This window comes from Phalacrocorax carbo, chromosome 1, assembly GCF_963921805.1.
Source record: "Phalacrocorax carbo chromosome 1, bPhaCar2.1, whole genome shotgun sequence".
Classification (NCBI taxonomy): Eukaryota; Metazoa; Chordata; class Aves; order Suliformes; family Phalacrocoracidae; genus Phalacrocorax; species Phalacrocorax carbo.
In genome coordinates this window covers 92477696-92493420 of record NC_087513.1, presented here as the reverse complement: position 1 = coordinate 92493420, position 15725 = coordinate 92477696, and the positions used below count along the sequence as shown (strand labels likewise).

General features: G+C 41.3%; 1 protein-coding gene across 3 annotated transcripts; it reads left to right on the top strand.

The window, feature by feature from the left end:
* Positions 1-135: 135 nt before the first annotated feature.
* Positions 136-11919, top strand: SLC35A5 (solute carrier family 35 member A5). 3 transcript variants are annotated; one of them, XM_064466809.1, is made up of 7 exons: positions 136-292; positions 1435-1587; positions 2389-2487; positions 4112-4245; positions 7458-7525; positions 8858-9653; positions 10853-11919. In XM_064466809.1, exons 2-7 carry the CDS (start codon positions 1458-1460, stop codon positions 10919-10921), a joined length of 1296 nt encoding a protein of 431 aa, XP_064322879.1. In that variant the 5' UTR covers positions 136-292; positions 1435-1457; the 3' UTR covers positions 10922-11919. The 3 variants fall into 3 exon arrangements, with proteins under 3 accessions (XP_064322879.1, XP_064322886.1, XP_064322895.1); XM_064466816.1 differs by lacking the exon at positions 136-292 and adding an exon at positions 303-611; XM_064466825.1 differs by lacking the exons at positions 136-292; positions 1435-1587; positions 4112-4245.
* Positions 11920-15725: the final 3806 nt, after the last annotated feature.

Below are 15725 nucleotides of genomic sequence, written 5' to 3'. Positions count from 1 at the left end.
TGCGCATCGAGGCGGGGAGGTCCTGCCAGAGAAGGGGCGGGATGCCTAGGACCCATCGGCGCGCATGCGCATCCCCGCCACCCGTGGGAAGGGGCGGGGGCGGCTCACGTGGTCGAGAGGCAGAAGCGCCGGGGTGGAAGCTGTTCCCCCGCGGTCACGTGGCCGGAGCGGCGGGGAGGGGCCGGTTGTCCCAGAGGATGCGGGTGCGCGTGCCCGCGCAGGACGGCGGCGCGGGGAGGGCAGCCAGGGGGTGCGCGCCGCCGAGCGGGAGGGCCCCGCCTCGCTCCGGCAGGTGAGGCTGGTGGGGCGGGGCGGGAGCCGGGCGGTGCCCCCGTTTTGCGGCGCAGTGGGGAGTTCCGTGCGGGACGCTGAGGGACTGGTGCGGGGAGCCCAGTGTTGAGCGCTGACGGGGGTGAAGGGGACCGCGGTGCCTTACCGCCGGCCGCTGCCGCCTCGGGAGCCCGGCTTACCCCGCGCTGCCGCGGCCCCGCTCCTCGGGCTGCGGGCGCGCCTCGGCCTGAGGCAACGACGTGGCGGACAGCGGTCAGCAAAGCCAGGCGGGGGAGCGCTCGGCGGCGCTTACCGGCCGCGTTCCCGCCACCTGCTGCGAGGTGGGTGTTCGCCCCGTGTCTCCCCGGGCTGGCGGAGTCGGCAGTCGGGGCCTGGTGGAAGCCGCTCTTCCTGCCGCTCCCGGGCCCGTTCGGGGCGCCGTGCTGCAGCCGGCCCTGCTGAGGGGGAGCGGCGCGAGCCGCGGGGGCCGTTAATGCATGTCGCGGCTGTGAGGGGAGGTCCCGCCAGGCAGCCGGCCCGCAGGGGCTCCCGCCCCCGCTCTCTCCTCCTCCCCCGGCAGAGGAGCCGGTGCTGGCCAGCTGCTAGCCGGTTTTTCACACTTGGGGCGCAATTATGGCTTAGGAGCCGGAGGACATGGGCACAGCTCGGGCTTTGCCTCTGGCGTCCCGTCCACCTGCCTCCCCGGTCTCCCGGGCAGAAGCCGGTGCTGAGTAAGCCGCAGGTCATCTCTGCGATGTTGCTCTCGTGCCACAGCTGTAAAACGTTTCCTCCTGGGATTAGGAACAAAAACACTTTTAAAAATATTTAAGAAAAATTAATTATTAATTCATAATTGAGTTAATTTATTTAACTCTTAGTTAATCAGTATTCCATAGATGCACTCCTCTGACAAACTGGACCCTTTGTGCCACCTTCTGAGTCACTGTGTATACATTGTTCATCCCCCTTTGCTCGTCCTCATAGTACATCCTTCTCTCTCTTTTAATCTCTCTTTTTTTTTTTTAATAAAGAATTAACTGTAGAATAAGATCATGGCTTGCAATCTTTAAGATAACACAAAGCAGTAAAATACGCACGCTTCACCTTGTTTAACCAGTTTATGGAAGTACTATTTATAGTGTATTTTCATCTTGTCGTCCAAAGGGCATTGACAATACAACAGCAGAATGAAGGCCAAGTGCTGCAGTCGATTTGTGTTCTGCTCCAAGACAACCATCTATACCTTTCTGCTTGGAGGAGTGTTTATTGCGTTGGGCTCAAGTCGAATCCTCTTGATGAAGTATTCTGCCAATGAAGGTGCTGTTGGGGAATAAACATAACATACCTCAAATAAGAAAGAGTTGATGTTTGGGGTAACATGGATACCCAAAAGCCTAGTTCTCCACCTGCAGAGTTCTTAGCATAAACATTCTATTATATAAATAATGGCACGTATTTATATACTGGAAAATGTCTATATAGTTGCTGGTCTAACATAAAATAATCACTTGGGTTGCAAGGTGGAGATTCACCCTTAAAAGATGGGGCAGGGAATTATTTTATAGCTGGTTTTCAAAGGCAAGATTGTTGTGTAAGCATGATCAATGGTACATGTCTTGACTGAAATATTTGTCTCATAACAGGAGAAATGTGGTAGATATTGTAGTGGGCATACTATAACTGGCTAGTGTCGCTGCTGCTTGTTTTGCCAAGTATTAGCAAAATATGCTAACAAAGAAAAAATACAGTCCTAGAAGAAGATTCTGTCCATCCTGGAAGCTGGTTTTTTGTGAGGGGAAAAACCAGCATATTGCTGTTTGGCGAAAACATTTCTACATATTTTTTTTAAAACAGTGATGTTCTTGAGTTCTTCCAGAAAGTTCTGCTATAAACTGGGACCTAATTAAGACAGATTTCAGGCCAGAAAGGAGATTATTCAGGAAGTTGTATATCATAAAAATTGGAATATTTGTGATCAAAATGCTGACATTGAGTTTTGCATTTATGGAAAGTGGCTAAAATTCTGACTGGAGCAGTTAAAATAGTTTATTGATCTAATTATGAATGCAGGAGGCAGAATCTGATTATGAACTCTCTATGATTTGCTGAATCCCACAGAGAACAAATATGATTACCTCCCTACAACAGTGAACATATGTTCTGAAGTAGTAAAGCTGGTCCTGTGTGTGGTATTGGCACTATGGGTTAAGAAAAAAGGTAAGTACCTGTGTTTGAATAGCTAAAATGTGCTGACTTTCTAAGATTCGCTGTATTTCAAATACCTTTTGTTTGTTTGTTTGTTTTTTTAAATGATAGGTTCACATGTGGTAGTATGGAGTAGTTCATTGGAATTGTGTCTTCCATGCAGAATTATAACTAAAATTTACATATATATCTCTACTTTGTGCTGTAAATTCAGATGTTCTTGAGTTGTGTGTATGTTAGCTGAAATGGGGACAGGTAAGTTGAATTAGAAAGTGTAATGAAGACACTGTCTAACATTTTCAGAATTTTAACACAGCCATCATGCCAGGATAAGAGGCGCCTCGCTGTGAAGTCATGGCTGAACAGAAGCTTGTAAATTGCACCAGCTCAAGGATTGGCCTTAACGTTCTGTTCTTCTGACCACTTTTGTTTAAAAGCACCACCACCTTCCACTGAAGGGGCTTTGTGTGTGTGTAGTGATTTTTGAGTCAGAAGCAACATGTCAGTGTTATAATTCAAGGTAGCTTTGTTGTGAAGACAAGTCTTGGGGTTGCTGTTCAGAAAAAGTGGTGTCAGGCTTCACTAGCTACTGCTTTTGTATTGCAGGCTATTTTTCTTTTTTTCTTTCTTGGCTTTTCTATCCTGATGTAAAAAGGATGAGAGGTTAACTTCGTAGCCTTTCAAAATGGTGGAGAACAGACATTAAATTATCAGGCACTGGAGATTCATGTTAAATTGAAGTGCTAGTTTTGTCCACTTTTCCATGTAGCAGTCGTGGCTCTAGCAAGCTGATGAAATTTCTGCCTCTACCGTTTAGTACCGATATACCTAAGATAGTAAATATATTCAGTCAATGTTTCCCATCACTGGCTACTTCTGACTGCATGGTTTCTGGGTTTCTGTCTTTTCCGCTTTTTTCTTTTTTTTTTTTTTTTTTTCATTCCTTCCAGATGTCTGAATTTTGCTGAAATGATGTGTTGGTGGTTCAGAAGAGGATTAGATAACATTGCGTAGTCTTAAATCTGTACTAACAAAGTACTTCTGTCACCAGCTCTGGAGGAATCTAGAATACATAAGTAAATGTCATTCTTTGTGCCTTGCCATTTATTTCTTCCTTCTTCCTATATGTTTTCTTTTTACCCAGATCATGTGCTGTGCGCTACAGATACTGAGTTCTGGTTTATTTTGTATTTCTGATGTTACTGGCTGCCCTTTGGGTGCTATGTGAGCAGATCCACTGTCTGTGTCATTGTTTCAGTTCTAGATTTGATTGATAATCATCAGAAAATCATACTGAGTAATGATGTCGCTATTCTGTGGGGACTTTCAGGTACTTTTTGGCCCTAAAAGAATGATTGATAATTGAATTTTTGCTCCCAGTGGACACACACTCTGACGGGGGTAGAAGGTTCCATGATGTTTTCTCTGCTGAAGCAAAGAGGTGAATGCCTGTAGACACAGGATTGCTGCTCTAGCTGTGTGTTCTGCCCTGGATCTGTCCTCTCTGTTGCCACAGGGCTGTGGTTTTTTCAGTTCAATGGTGTTCCTGAAAACAGAACAGTGGTACCTTTTCTATTATAAAGGAGTGGGCTTTTGATAATAAGATGTCTGTCTTACTGATTTCTTTTCCTTTCAGAGGGTTGTTTGGATCATCCCTTTGAATGTCTTTCCTGGAAGAATTTTTGTAATTCCATGAAATGGTCAATTCCCGCCTTTCTTTACTTTTTGGATAACTTGATTGTCTTCTATGTACTGTCCTACCTCCAGCCAGTAAGTACACACATACTGAATAAAGTATCTTCCAATGTCTTAGTGGTAGGTAACATTGCACTTAGGCTATCTACAGTTGTAACACTGGCAAGGCAACATTTGCAGGTAAAAGAATGATCTGTTACTTGACCAGCCAGACCTTCTTATTCTCTTACCCGCTGGTCAGTGTTGTACAGCTCTCAGCAGAGGGGAGTCTCTGTGTGTTTTCTCTGTCCGAAGTAATTTAGAAATAGGCTGAATTGCTTAAGTACTAGGCAGGTTTTTGGCGCTTTCCCTCCTTTGGTTTTGCTCATCTTGTTGGTATTTGAGTTGCTCTTTCTGTGCGGTTTCTACCACTTCATGTATGTGACTTCACATTATGATTTGTTTTCTTTGCTCACTGACTCCAAAGAAAAGCGAGTAAATGTAATCCCACAAAAAGAGTAAGTATAATAGGAACAGAGGAGGGGAGGAAGGAAACTGTATGAATCTTAATTTTTGCATTTTTTTATTAGTTATGTTTAAGCACAAAATTTAATTGGTACTTTCTTCTAGCTACATTCAGCCTTTTGGATGAATCTACATATGCTCCGGAAGTAGCGCAGGTTTTGTGCTTTCTTTTATTTTTGTGCTTTCTTTTATTTTTGTGCTTTCTTTTATTTTTGTGCTTTCTTTTATTTTTGTGTTAGGGTTCTTTCTGGTTGAGCATCTATGCTTGAAGTTAGGTGGAAGCAGATGGTTAGTGCTTGATATAAAATACTGTGGCTGCCCCTGTTTGACATGGAAAATAAGTATAAATGTTTCTGTTCCTTCTCTTTCTGAATTTATCTTTAAAATATTGCCCTTTTAGGTGTACATTTCTGTCATGGACAGTCCAGGGTCTAGAATAGGACCTGGCTGGAAAAATCTGATTAAAATCAGGAGTTGGATGTGTTAAAATACCAGGCACAGGTGCTTGGTTCTGTGGTTTGTTGTGGAGGGGGCGGGGGGTTATGGTGTTTGGGGCTTTGTTTTGGTTTTGATTTTTGTTTTGGTTTGGTTTTTTTACTTCAGGGAGGAAATTCAGCTATAATGTTTGCAGTAGCAAGCCTGATACTCAGAAGGTTACGTAAACACTGTTGCTTTCTTAAGCAATTTGATTTGGCTCAGTTAAGGTCATCTTTTGTAAAATGCACAGCTTTGATATTCTGCACACATACACCTCCACACACCTTGTCTCTCTCCCCTCAGAACATGTGCTCTAAGATTTCTCTTTTTTACAACTCCCAGCATCTTCTACCTTTTAACTGGATATATTTGATGAGGGGTAGCTGAAATTGTAGCTTTATCGTGGTAAAAAGGTATTAAAACAGGCAACTAAATTCCTATAAGATAGAATGCCTTGACAGTGTACAAGACACACAAGTGAGAGTGAAAAGGCGAAGGCAAGATGCTTGAAAGAGGGCGGCCATACCTGACTGAGCTTCGTTTCATGTGACTTGCAAAACTAAGTAGGTTTGGGACTAAGTAGTACCTGGGTGAGCATTTGCTTGAAGTTTAGAGTTGCTTTGGTGAGATTCTTTTTCTTGAAGCTTCAGCTATAACTATGGATACTCTTTAGTGGCTTATCTAATGATAAGACTTACATTTTAGAGGCTGTGTTTGTGACATGTCAGTTAGTGGCTTGGTGATCTATGGTGAATTAATTTTTTATTCATCTAGGACAGAGGTCCCTTGAGGCCTCAGAGAACAAAGCAACTCAAAATTAATTCCTTGTAACTAACCTGCTATAGATTTTGATCGTATTGTTACCAGAGGTGTTGGATGGGGGCTTTGACTGTGAGGCAAAACCAGAGTATACATGGAACACTTACATGTCTTGCATCAAGCCTCTTTTCCAGAGTGGTTTCTACTAGTTCCAGATTCACTTGTTTGTTCAATACTTTTCTCCTTCCACAGCATACAGCTAACGTGAATGTTTATTGAGTTGTAATCTTGCAAAGTGGAAAATTAAGCTGTGGTTTCTTCGGCAGATGTCTTATGTGTCAGCCTTTAGCTTAATTCAGACCCTGCATCATGCTGGTTCATGAGATTTATTATTCAGCAGATAGTATGTTGGAATAGAGGTGAACTAAGGTAGTGGGAAAAGGCCCTGTGCTTTTTCTGTGGTAAATGGAAAAGGCTCTGCTGTTGCAGAATTGAGAAAGTGGAAATGCAGGTGAGAAAGTTCAAGATAAAGTCTGTGTTCTGCACTTCTGAATCCATACACGGTTTTGTGTAAAATTGTCGGAAAAAGTGATCTTACTCTAAGGCTGGATTGGAGGAAAGAGTTCAGATGCCTAGATTTTTGTACATGTGCTGACTACACAGGGCAGTCCTGAATAAAGCAGAATTTGGGAAACATACCCACCCCCCAAAAAGAACCCTTTTTTTCCCTACTGATGCTGGAAAATTCTGATCTTTAATGGTAACTGCAGTGCCGTAAAGAGCCTCTTCTCGGTCCAGTGTCCCAGTATAGAGTGTCTAAAACAGAGACCAAAAAGACAATCCTTGCCACAAGGGGTTTGCAGCTTGGGATCATGGCCGTGGATTCCAAGCACTGTCATTATTATATAATGATGGAATTAGACAAGAACATTAGAGTTGTCTGCAGTTGTACTTTGAAATAGGTGAATTTTTTGTAGAGTTCCATCTTGAAAATTCAAGCCAAGCACCTCCTTACCCTTGATAAAAGATACAGCAAAGGCACTGGACATGCAAGAAGTTTATTTTCTGCAAGTGCCTTGTCCAAGCCTGGGATTTCATGAATGCTGCAAGCTGGCTCTGCAGCCAGAAGCAGCCTCACCTTCCATTATTCTAATCTTATTTTCATTCTGGAGCAACTTCCTCCTTTGTGCTGAGGCAGCTGTTTTTGCAGCTGAGTGGTCAGCCTGGTTGGGGAACTGATCTGACAGAAAACTAAACAATTTTTTCTTTTGTTAAGTAAGTGTTCCACTGGATTGGTTTCCTCACATCTTTATTTCAGTACTGCTTTCCCCACTACAACAGAACTTAGCCCTGTGGTTTGCCTGGGATTTTGAAATGTCATTTTAGGGGTGTGTTATTCTACCGTTTGGGTAAGGAAGAAAGTTCAGTACCAAGATGATACTTTTCACTGTGGCACCTTGCAGAAAGGTGAACTCTTGAAGTTGGTGGGCTTTTGATGTCCACGTTGTGGCTGGAGTATAACATTGTTCACCTTCTTCTCTTTCTAGGCAATGGCTGTACTGTTCTCAAATTTTGTCATTATAACAACAGCTCTTCTCTTCAGGATAGTGCTTAAGTAAGTAGTATTTACTAAAGCAAATGAAATTTTGTATCTTCCTAGCCTTGATGAAGAAGTTAAGCTACATTCTTTCTCTTTATCTGATGGGAACAGTAATTTTGATTTCTTGTGGCTGTACCAACTTGGAGAGATGGCTTTGTTTTCTACATCTGAAGGTGCAGGAAATAATAACTTATTAGGAGTCCCTACATATCTCTACACATTTGGTCAACTGTAATAGAAAGCAACTGAAATCATGATTATGTATCTGTTGGATGGTCAGAATTAAGGTTTGTGTGCTTTCACTTGTACATTAAATCTCATATTTCATGATTAGCAGTACTTCTTTCCAGTCTGTTGTAATTCTTAATTGAATGTAAATGTAATGTAACAAGAGGGGATGATATGTGTAAGAGTGAAAGATAAAGGTGTGATTGGTAATATTATGCCAGCCCTGTTGTGTTTCTAGTCGACTGCATAGTATGTTTGAAAGAGTAATTATATCTGCCTTCTTCATTATTCATGTGACAAAGCCAGACTGTCTGTCCTATGTGTTACACTTCGCCTTATTTGTGCTCTTATGGTGTGATTTAGATTCAGAAAAGACTGACAGGGAAATGGATATTAACTTCACATTCTACTCAAAAAGTGACTTGTGTTGAACATGGAGCACAGATGCCTTTTCTACAGGTGTTAATATACCAAAAAAGCATCTGATAGTCTGAGTTGAAATGCTTTTTCTCAGTTGTTTAGTTTTATGTCTCTTGTGATGTCACAGTTTACTTAATCTTCCAAATTTCTGATTTTCCCCAAGATAAACAGGCTTTGCTTGAGTGAAAAAGTAATATAAATAGATCTAACAGTCTTATAAATTATGTTCATAGATTTATATGATTTACCATCATAAAATACTAGAAAAGGGCACAAAATCATGGGGGAAAAGTGAAATGTAGTGAAAGCTTACCAAAGAAAGAGGGTAATTATTTGAATGTCTGTGATTTCTTTTTATCCATCAAGCCTGTGTTCCCATGAAGACAACAGTTACTTTTAAGTTGTCAGGCAGTCAATACCTAGAACTAACATGATCTTGAAAGACTTCCCTTAAATTATCTCTACAGAATACTCCATTTTGTATTTCTGTGATCACCAGGCTGTGATGCCACAGAAAAGCATGCTGTGTTTTGGTATTTTACTGTCAATTCTGAAAAGCCAGGGTTTTTCTCTGTACCTGTCTCTGTCTCCTTATCTGTAGCGTGATGTCTTTTATGTGTTTTATAGAGCTTGTTCTCCTGTCATTTAATTTGTGCCACTGTGTTTCTAAAGTTGGTGGCTTTTTTTGTCTACTCCTAGGCGAAAACTCTCTTGGGTACAGTGGGCGTCTCTGGTGATTTTATTCCTGTCCATCGTTGCCCTGACTCTAGGAACTGGAGGCCATCAGCAAAGCTTGGCTGCACATGGATTCCATCACAATATGTTCTTTAGTCCATCTAACCACTGCCTTCTCTATGCCAGACCTGAGGAAGCATGCCTGGAAAAGGGCAACTGCGTAGCACCAAGTTTTCTTCCCAGCTTCCAGTGGAATGTCACCAGTACCATGGCAGGAGCTCTGAAACCTCTCCACCTCAGCCTGGGCCATCTGCTTATTCTGGTGCAGTGTTTCATTTCTGCCCTGGCTAACATCTACAATGAAAAGATCTTGAAAGATGGGGATCAGCTTGCTGAAAGCATCTTCATGCAGAACAGCAAACTCTATGCCTTTGGGGTGCTGTTCAATGGGCTTATGCTGGGGCTGCGGGCTAAGGACCGGAGGCAGATAAGGAATTGTGGCTTCTTTTATGGGCACAACGTCTTCTCGGTGGCACTCATATTTGTCACAGCTTTCCTGGGGCTGTCTGTAGCCTTCATCTTGAAGTTCCGAGACAATATGTTCCATGTTATGACTGCTCAGATCACCACTGTCATCATCACCACTGTCTCGTTCATCATCTTTGACTTCAGGCCTTCTGTAGAGTTCTTTTTGGAAGCTCCTGTAGTGCTTCTCTCCATATTCATCTATAATGCCAGTAAACCAAGAGGCCTGGAATATGCCACTCTGCGGGAAAGGGGCAAACTTGGCAAAGGAGATGCATGGGAGAGGTCAAGTGGGGTAAGGCATTTCAGTACTTGTCTCTGGTTTCTTTTCTGTTTCACCTCCATTTATGCTATGGAATGTTTGAAAGATTCATTTTGTATGCGACCGGACTCATCCCTCAACTCAAACATCAAAACTCCTCAGTATTTCTTAAAATCTGTTAAATTGGTTGGGTATTGCTTTTCACCGTTCCACTTTTTAAATTCATGAAGCCTAGATAAGCATTGCTTTCTTGCTGTGACTCCAGGCAGTTCTGTAAACAACTTCAGCTTTTTACAAATCCTCTCTTGAAACCTTTATAACCAAAATATTTTACTGGCCCTGGATGTCCAGAAATTGGAATTGATACTGGGGAAATAACTGCAGTTAAGTAGAACTGATAAATCTGTGTAGCTGAGCCCACATCATGAAGAAGTTAATGTATTTGATAAGATTCGTTCTACCTTGACAGTCAAAGATACCTGAAGACAAAAAGGTAATGCTTAAAAACAGAGTTTTAACACTTCTTTTCTTACAAAATATTTCCTCCAGGCCTGTTAGTGTTTTTTGTCCTAATGCAAATAATAATCTAGTTAACTGGAACATGGCAGGGAGGGCTTGCTCTTAGATATGTCATTCAGTTGAGCTGAGCAGTCAGTCAAAGGCACAAGGGTTAATGTCTCGTACTTCTAGTCTGCCTGTACAGATGTGTTCTGTAATACACGTGGCAACCAGCAGATAGTGCTGTCCCCATTTAATTCTAAGAAACATTAAACTTGGGAGAGGTGTTTTCCAGAAATGCCACATGGCACCTTTTTAGGCTGTTGTTTAACGAGGAGTAAATAACACAATGTCATATATTTTTGATATACCAGGCATAATCTATTTTAGCACTTACAGTTGAGCAGCTGTGGTAAAAACAAATAGCATGTGAGCAGGCTTCCTGATGAAGGAATGTGCTACAAGCTGTTTTAGGGAGTGAGTCACTAAAAAGTGTTACAGGTACAGAGGATGTTTTTTATAAGCATGTGTGTCCTAGAGCAAGATTATAACACACTGGTAAGAGATTTAAAATCAGGGTTGTGATTTTATATAAGTGATGCCTTTGAAATAAACTTTATTCTTTTTTTCTTTTTTCCTTTTTCCTTTTTTCTTTTTTTTTCTTCTTTTTTTTTTTCCTCAGTAACAAGATAACTTTTGCTCACATTTTGCTTCTTTGCTTCTGTTTCCTGTAGGATGGAGAAGAATTTGAAAGATTGAACAAACCAAACAGTGATATCGATACAGATGAAGATTCCTTCTAGCATGAGGCTGGCTCGGAGGAGTGCTATTACTCATCGTGAGAGAATGTTATATTAACATAGAAAAGGGTCATTTTTCCTCACTTGCAGAGCAACTGAGACTCTTTTGGGGCTGGATGTCAGAGGTGGATAAGGAAAACCTTCAAGCCGTATGTATGGAGAGTTGTATTTCCCTCTTCCTCCTACCCATGCAAATCAGGAATTCAAAATCTGCTGAAAGAAACAATATTTGTGACTGATGCAAACAAGAAGAGGCTTGGGTGCTGGACTCAGTGGTCTGGATTATGTGTGCTGCATTGTGGAAGGCAGTCCGCGACTCTAACCATATGTCTTTCACCGAAACAGCTTTGGTTGACTGTCCCAAGTCACTGCAACTCCCTGTATGAATTCCTTGGTTAGGAAAGCAGAGATAAAACTGTTCTCCACCTTGCAGAAGTGATATGAGCGTTGATTAATGTTCCAATGTACATTGCTCCAGTAAGTTTTTTCTTTTCAGGACTTAAGACGTTACTAATAACCTCATAAATAATGAGGCATACTGACTGTTTTATTGTATTTTGGCAATTAAGATTGACATATCCCTAGCTCAGTAAAAGTCCCTCTGAACCAACTTCATCAGGCTGTTGCTTGAGAATGTATAATAAATCAAATAATTTGAGTTAAGGATATGTTGATCCTTCAAGCAGGCAGATCTCTAGAATATGATTTGAGTTTGAATGGTCTTAATTCTTTCTCCTTTCCTGTTTTTACATCAGTGTAACTTTGTACTGACTCCTGTGGAGTCCTTTCTTTCTGATGTGACTGAGGACAGCATAGATTTCACTGACTTCAGCCACTAGTTCTCCTCACGTTTTCAGTGTGAGACTGTTGCGTGCCTGTCTCCCAGTGCCTGGAGAAATGGAAATCTGGAATGCCTTTGTAGCAGATAGTGAATTTTACATGCAACTTATGTGGTCCTACTTTGAAAGAGCTTGAATAAAACAGAAGTGTGTTACATAGTATGAATGCATCATAGGTTCTTTTTTGTGTTTAGGAAGGCTATGCTTAGATGCTTGGTGTGCACTGAGGCCAGTATCTGAAAACAAATATTACGCAGCTACAGTGATGCCGTTCACCATATGGAGCACTGAGCAAGAAGGTGCAGGTTATAGTATCGTTTGGTGTTGCTCCACCCTGTCAGAATGATAGGGTGCATTCATTTTGTGGAGAGAGAAATCATTCTTCAGAGTGCCAGGCATAGTGATCTCGGAATCAATGTTGAGGCATCTGCTGGATTGTATTTTGAGTGAGATGAAAAGCAGGTTCCAAATAATTCAGAGAATTTTAAAAGTGGGGAGGGAATAGGGATGCAGATAAGAGATTACTGGTATGTTCCTAAGGCCTCTTCTCTCAGAACAGTGGAAAAGATGTTGGTTTATAATCTCCTCCCATCAAAAATGTGTCTTTCATAGTTGAAAGATACTGTCAAAAGAATTCTTAACAAGATAAGCAATGAGGTCAGTGTCAAAGCCTCATACCACAGTGTATAGTAATCAGTTAGTGATGCATTTCTCTGTAGACTGAAGACAGTCCTGCCTTTGTTCCCCTCTGCCATCCTGTTTCCAGGCTCTGTGTATAACAGCTAACTTATGCATACTGTATTGATGGCTCATTGCTATATTAATTAACATACCACCTGTCATTGATCCATCAAGAGGGGTAGCCTGTTTCCATATATGGCCAATGACTGTCAAGTTATAAACTATAAATCTAAAATTATTATTCTCATTTCTTACTTTTTTCCTGGAAGTAGTAACTTTTTATAGCATATATTAAGGATAACTGTACAAAGTGAAATTACTGTTGTAGCTGAAAAATTTTTACAGCTGATCTCATAGTTCTTCTGTAGTAGGCCATTTCAACAAAAAGGATCCTAGTTGTTTGCATCTGTATAGAATGAATAAGAAAGCATATTTCAGTGTAAATTCCAGAACCATGGTTTTCATTGGTTTATGATGTCCTGTTCTGGGAAACGAAACTTCAGTGCAAAAAAAAACCCCACAACCGAAAAACCAAACCTCAAACTCTTAAAGACGTAGTTGCAATAAGACATTTTCATTTTTTTCCATTACATACAGCTTCGCAATATATACCTGGCTGAGTCCATTGTCTTTTTCAGTCATGGCTATCAACTCTAGCAGGAATTTCCCAGAAGAGTGAAAGTACTGTTAGCTTTAGATTGCTTTGCATTTACATGAGCAGTAGCTTTTTACATGAGCTTTTCCAGAGAGCTTTGCATTGCATTAAGTCAGAACATAGAAATCAGCCTCATGCCTCTAATGACAGAGCATCAAACCAAAGATGAATGTCTTAAAAATCTTATGCTTGACATTTCTGCCTGGAATATCTGTCTTAAGAGAAATGAGATATGGAAATTATAGACTCTGCAGATTCTATAAAGTGCACTTAGTTCTTGCTTTCAACTCTTGTCCTTCTTAATGATTTTTACCTCTATAAATTTCACTGATGCTATTGTGCTTGACTTGTTTGCCAAAGTCTTAGATTGCACAAAGATATCAGGTATATATCTGTTGATCCATGTGTTTTGTTGCACTGTAGAGTTGGTCCTGTCCAACATGTGGAAATCTTTCTGTTGTCTTCAGGTTGGAGGTTTCAGAGAGAGGCAGGTTTCTTTTAATAATGGAGAAGAATTGTATATCCCCTTTGCAGCAACAGGAATGTTAACTGCTGTCTAAAAATGGGTAAGGATTTGCATCAACTTAGCAATAAAAAGGTGTGTAAAGTAACCTGACAGTATAACCATGCAGTTCTATGCAGCTGTACTATCCATGGCAGTAGTCAAATTTAGTGTGTACATGCGATCTGTTAGAGGAAGTGACTGTAAACAATTGTCAGCTGGAGAGCAGCCCTGGTTAGCAAGGGGGAGCTACTCTATATAGATTTACACATTTCAAACAGATCATATGAATCCCACTTGATGAAGTATTTCCACTGTGTGGTTGTTGACCTACTCCATGTTGGAAAGCTTACTATTTTTCTTCTCAAATAACAATAGAGAAATTTATGAGGAGGTTTTTGGAGAGCAGCATTAGTTTGGTACGTAGTCTTTAATGAATACATTGGGCAGAGAGCTCTTTCTAAGCTAAGATTTAGAGCCCAGATTCCCAAACGTTTGAACTTAATTGCTGCTGAGGATGTTAAATTCCTCCCTCCAAGTTTGAGGAAATAGTTCACAAAACCTCCCAGGAAGAGAGATGTGTTCATATTTCGCTTGTTTATAACAAGCCAATTAAAGCAATATCTATTTTGGTTAATTTCAGCTACTTTGTGAATGTAGCAACTAAGCCAGGGCACTTGAAAGACAGCCTGTGGATGAAAACAGTCATCCTGGAGCTGAATCAATCCCATAAATACACATAAGAAAAAAGTTTTTCTCTATCATGTGGAATCTTCCCACTAAAGGCTCTAGAAATAGGGCCTTAGTCTCAATAAGTCTGTTGTCAGAGTGATGCTGCAGGGACAGATCCAATGCTTTGGACTTGATTTGTGTTTTCCAAAATGAAGTCTTAATTTGGAGTATTGTAGCTCCCGAATGCTTATAGTCTTCAAGATAATTATATGTTGTTGTTGAAAGGATTTTCTGGCTTGGTGTTCCATCAGGCTTTGCTTTAAGTTTTCCATAGGGGGAGGTAGATTGTGAAATCAGGATTTTAAATCACTGCTAAAAGCTTCTGGTAATCCTGAGACAGTTTGTAATGAAGGTAGGAATCGGCACCAGAATGTAGAATAATACTGAGTCTTCCTCAAATTCTATGAATATTTGAATGTGTAGTTTTGGTTAAGAGCCCATCCCAACCTTCCTTATAAGTGGACAACTTGTTTAGAGTTGTCTTTTTAATGCAGCTCCCACAGAATGCCTAGGCTGGATTTGGTGCTTGCACAACTTTGAATTCTGGAGCCGGTGGGGGGGTGGCAGGAAGCAATTTCGATCAAGTGTTACACTCTCTTCTGTAAGTTAACTATCTGCTCCTGCTCGGCACAGGACATTTAATTTCCATGATTTGTAATGTGAGTTAAAAAGGGCTTTCATTTAAAGACTTCACGTGAACAACAAGATTACTGAGAAGTTGAACACCTGAAAGAAAACAGGTGTTTCCCTTTTTGTTTACAGTGGGTGGCTGTTAGATGTCTGGTATACTTTTGTCTGCTTTAGCTTTAGGCAAAGAAAGTTAGGCAGCTGACCTTAATACTGATGCAATAAGCATTTATTTTCTAAAACTGAGCTATGGGACCTCCCATTTTCTTCCAGAAACCTTCCAGTTCTGTGATTCTTTTTTGTAGCTCCTCTTTGGTTTTTTGATTTTCTCTGTCCACTGCTTTCAGCTGTGGAAGTTCTGTAGTTAGTGAGAGCTTGGAAGCTCTCTGCAGGGAGCAGTCCTCTCAAAATGGTTCTAGAAGTCAAATGCCTACTTTCCCCCACTTAACTCCAGTCACCCGAGAGAGGTAAGTCAGGAGCTGTACCCTGTGCAGACTAGACCTTGTGGTATGGAAGGCAGCCTGCTCCAGAGGGTGACCAGGTCTGTAAAGCTAAGGAAGAACTGGCCAGGCGCTGTGACCTCTCCGCATCTGTCTGCCTTTCTGACATTCAGAAGGGCAGGCAAGGCCTGAACTTTTGTAACTAAGTTTCTAAAGAAAGCATCTGGTTTTGAGTGAACTTGTTGCTTTACCCAGTTCTGGTTTTGTCTGGGCCAAAATAAAAAAAATCAGGAAAATGCTGAAACTCAAACTGGGGCATGCTCTGGCCAGC

Coding starts and splice junctions, on each gene's coding strand:
- SLC35A5 (XM_064466809.1), top strand. CDS start 1,458: ATGAAGGCCAAGTGCTGCAGTCGATTTGTGTTCTGCTCCAAGACAACC. Junction 2,488..4,111: donor ACTATGGGTTAAGAAAAAAG/GTAAGTACCTGT, acceptor TTTTCCTTTCAG/AGGGTTGTTTGGATCATCCC. Junction 7,526..8,857: donor CTCTTCAGGATAGTGCTTAA/GTAAGTAGTATT, acceptor GTCTACTCCTAG/GCGAAAACTCTCTTGGGTAC.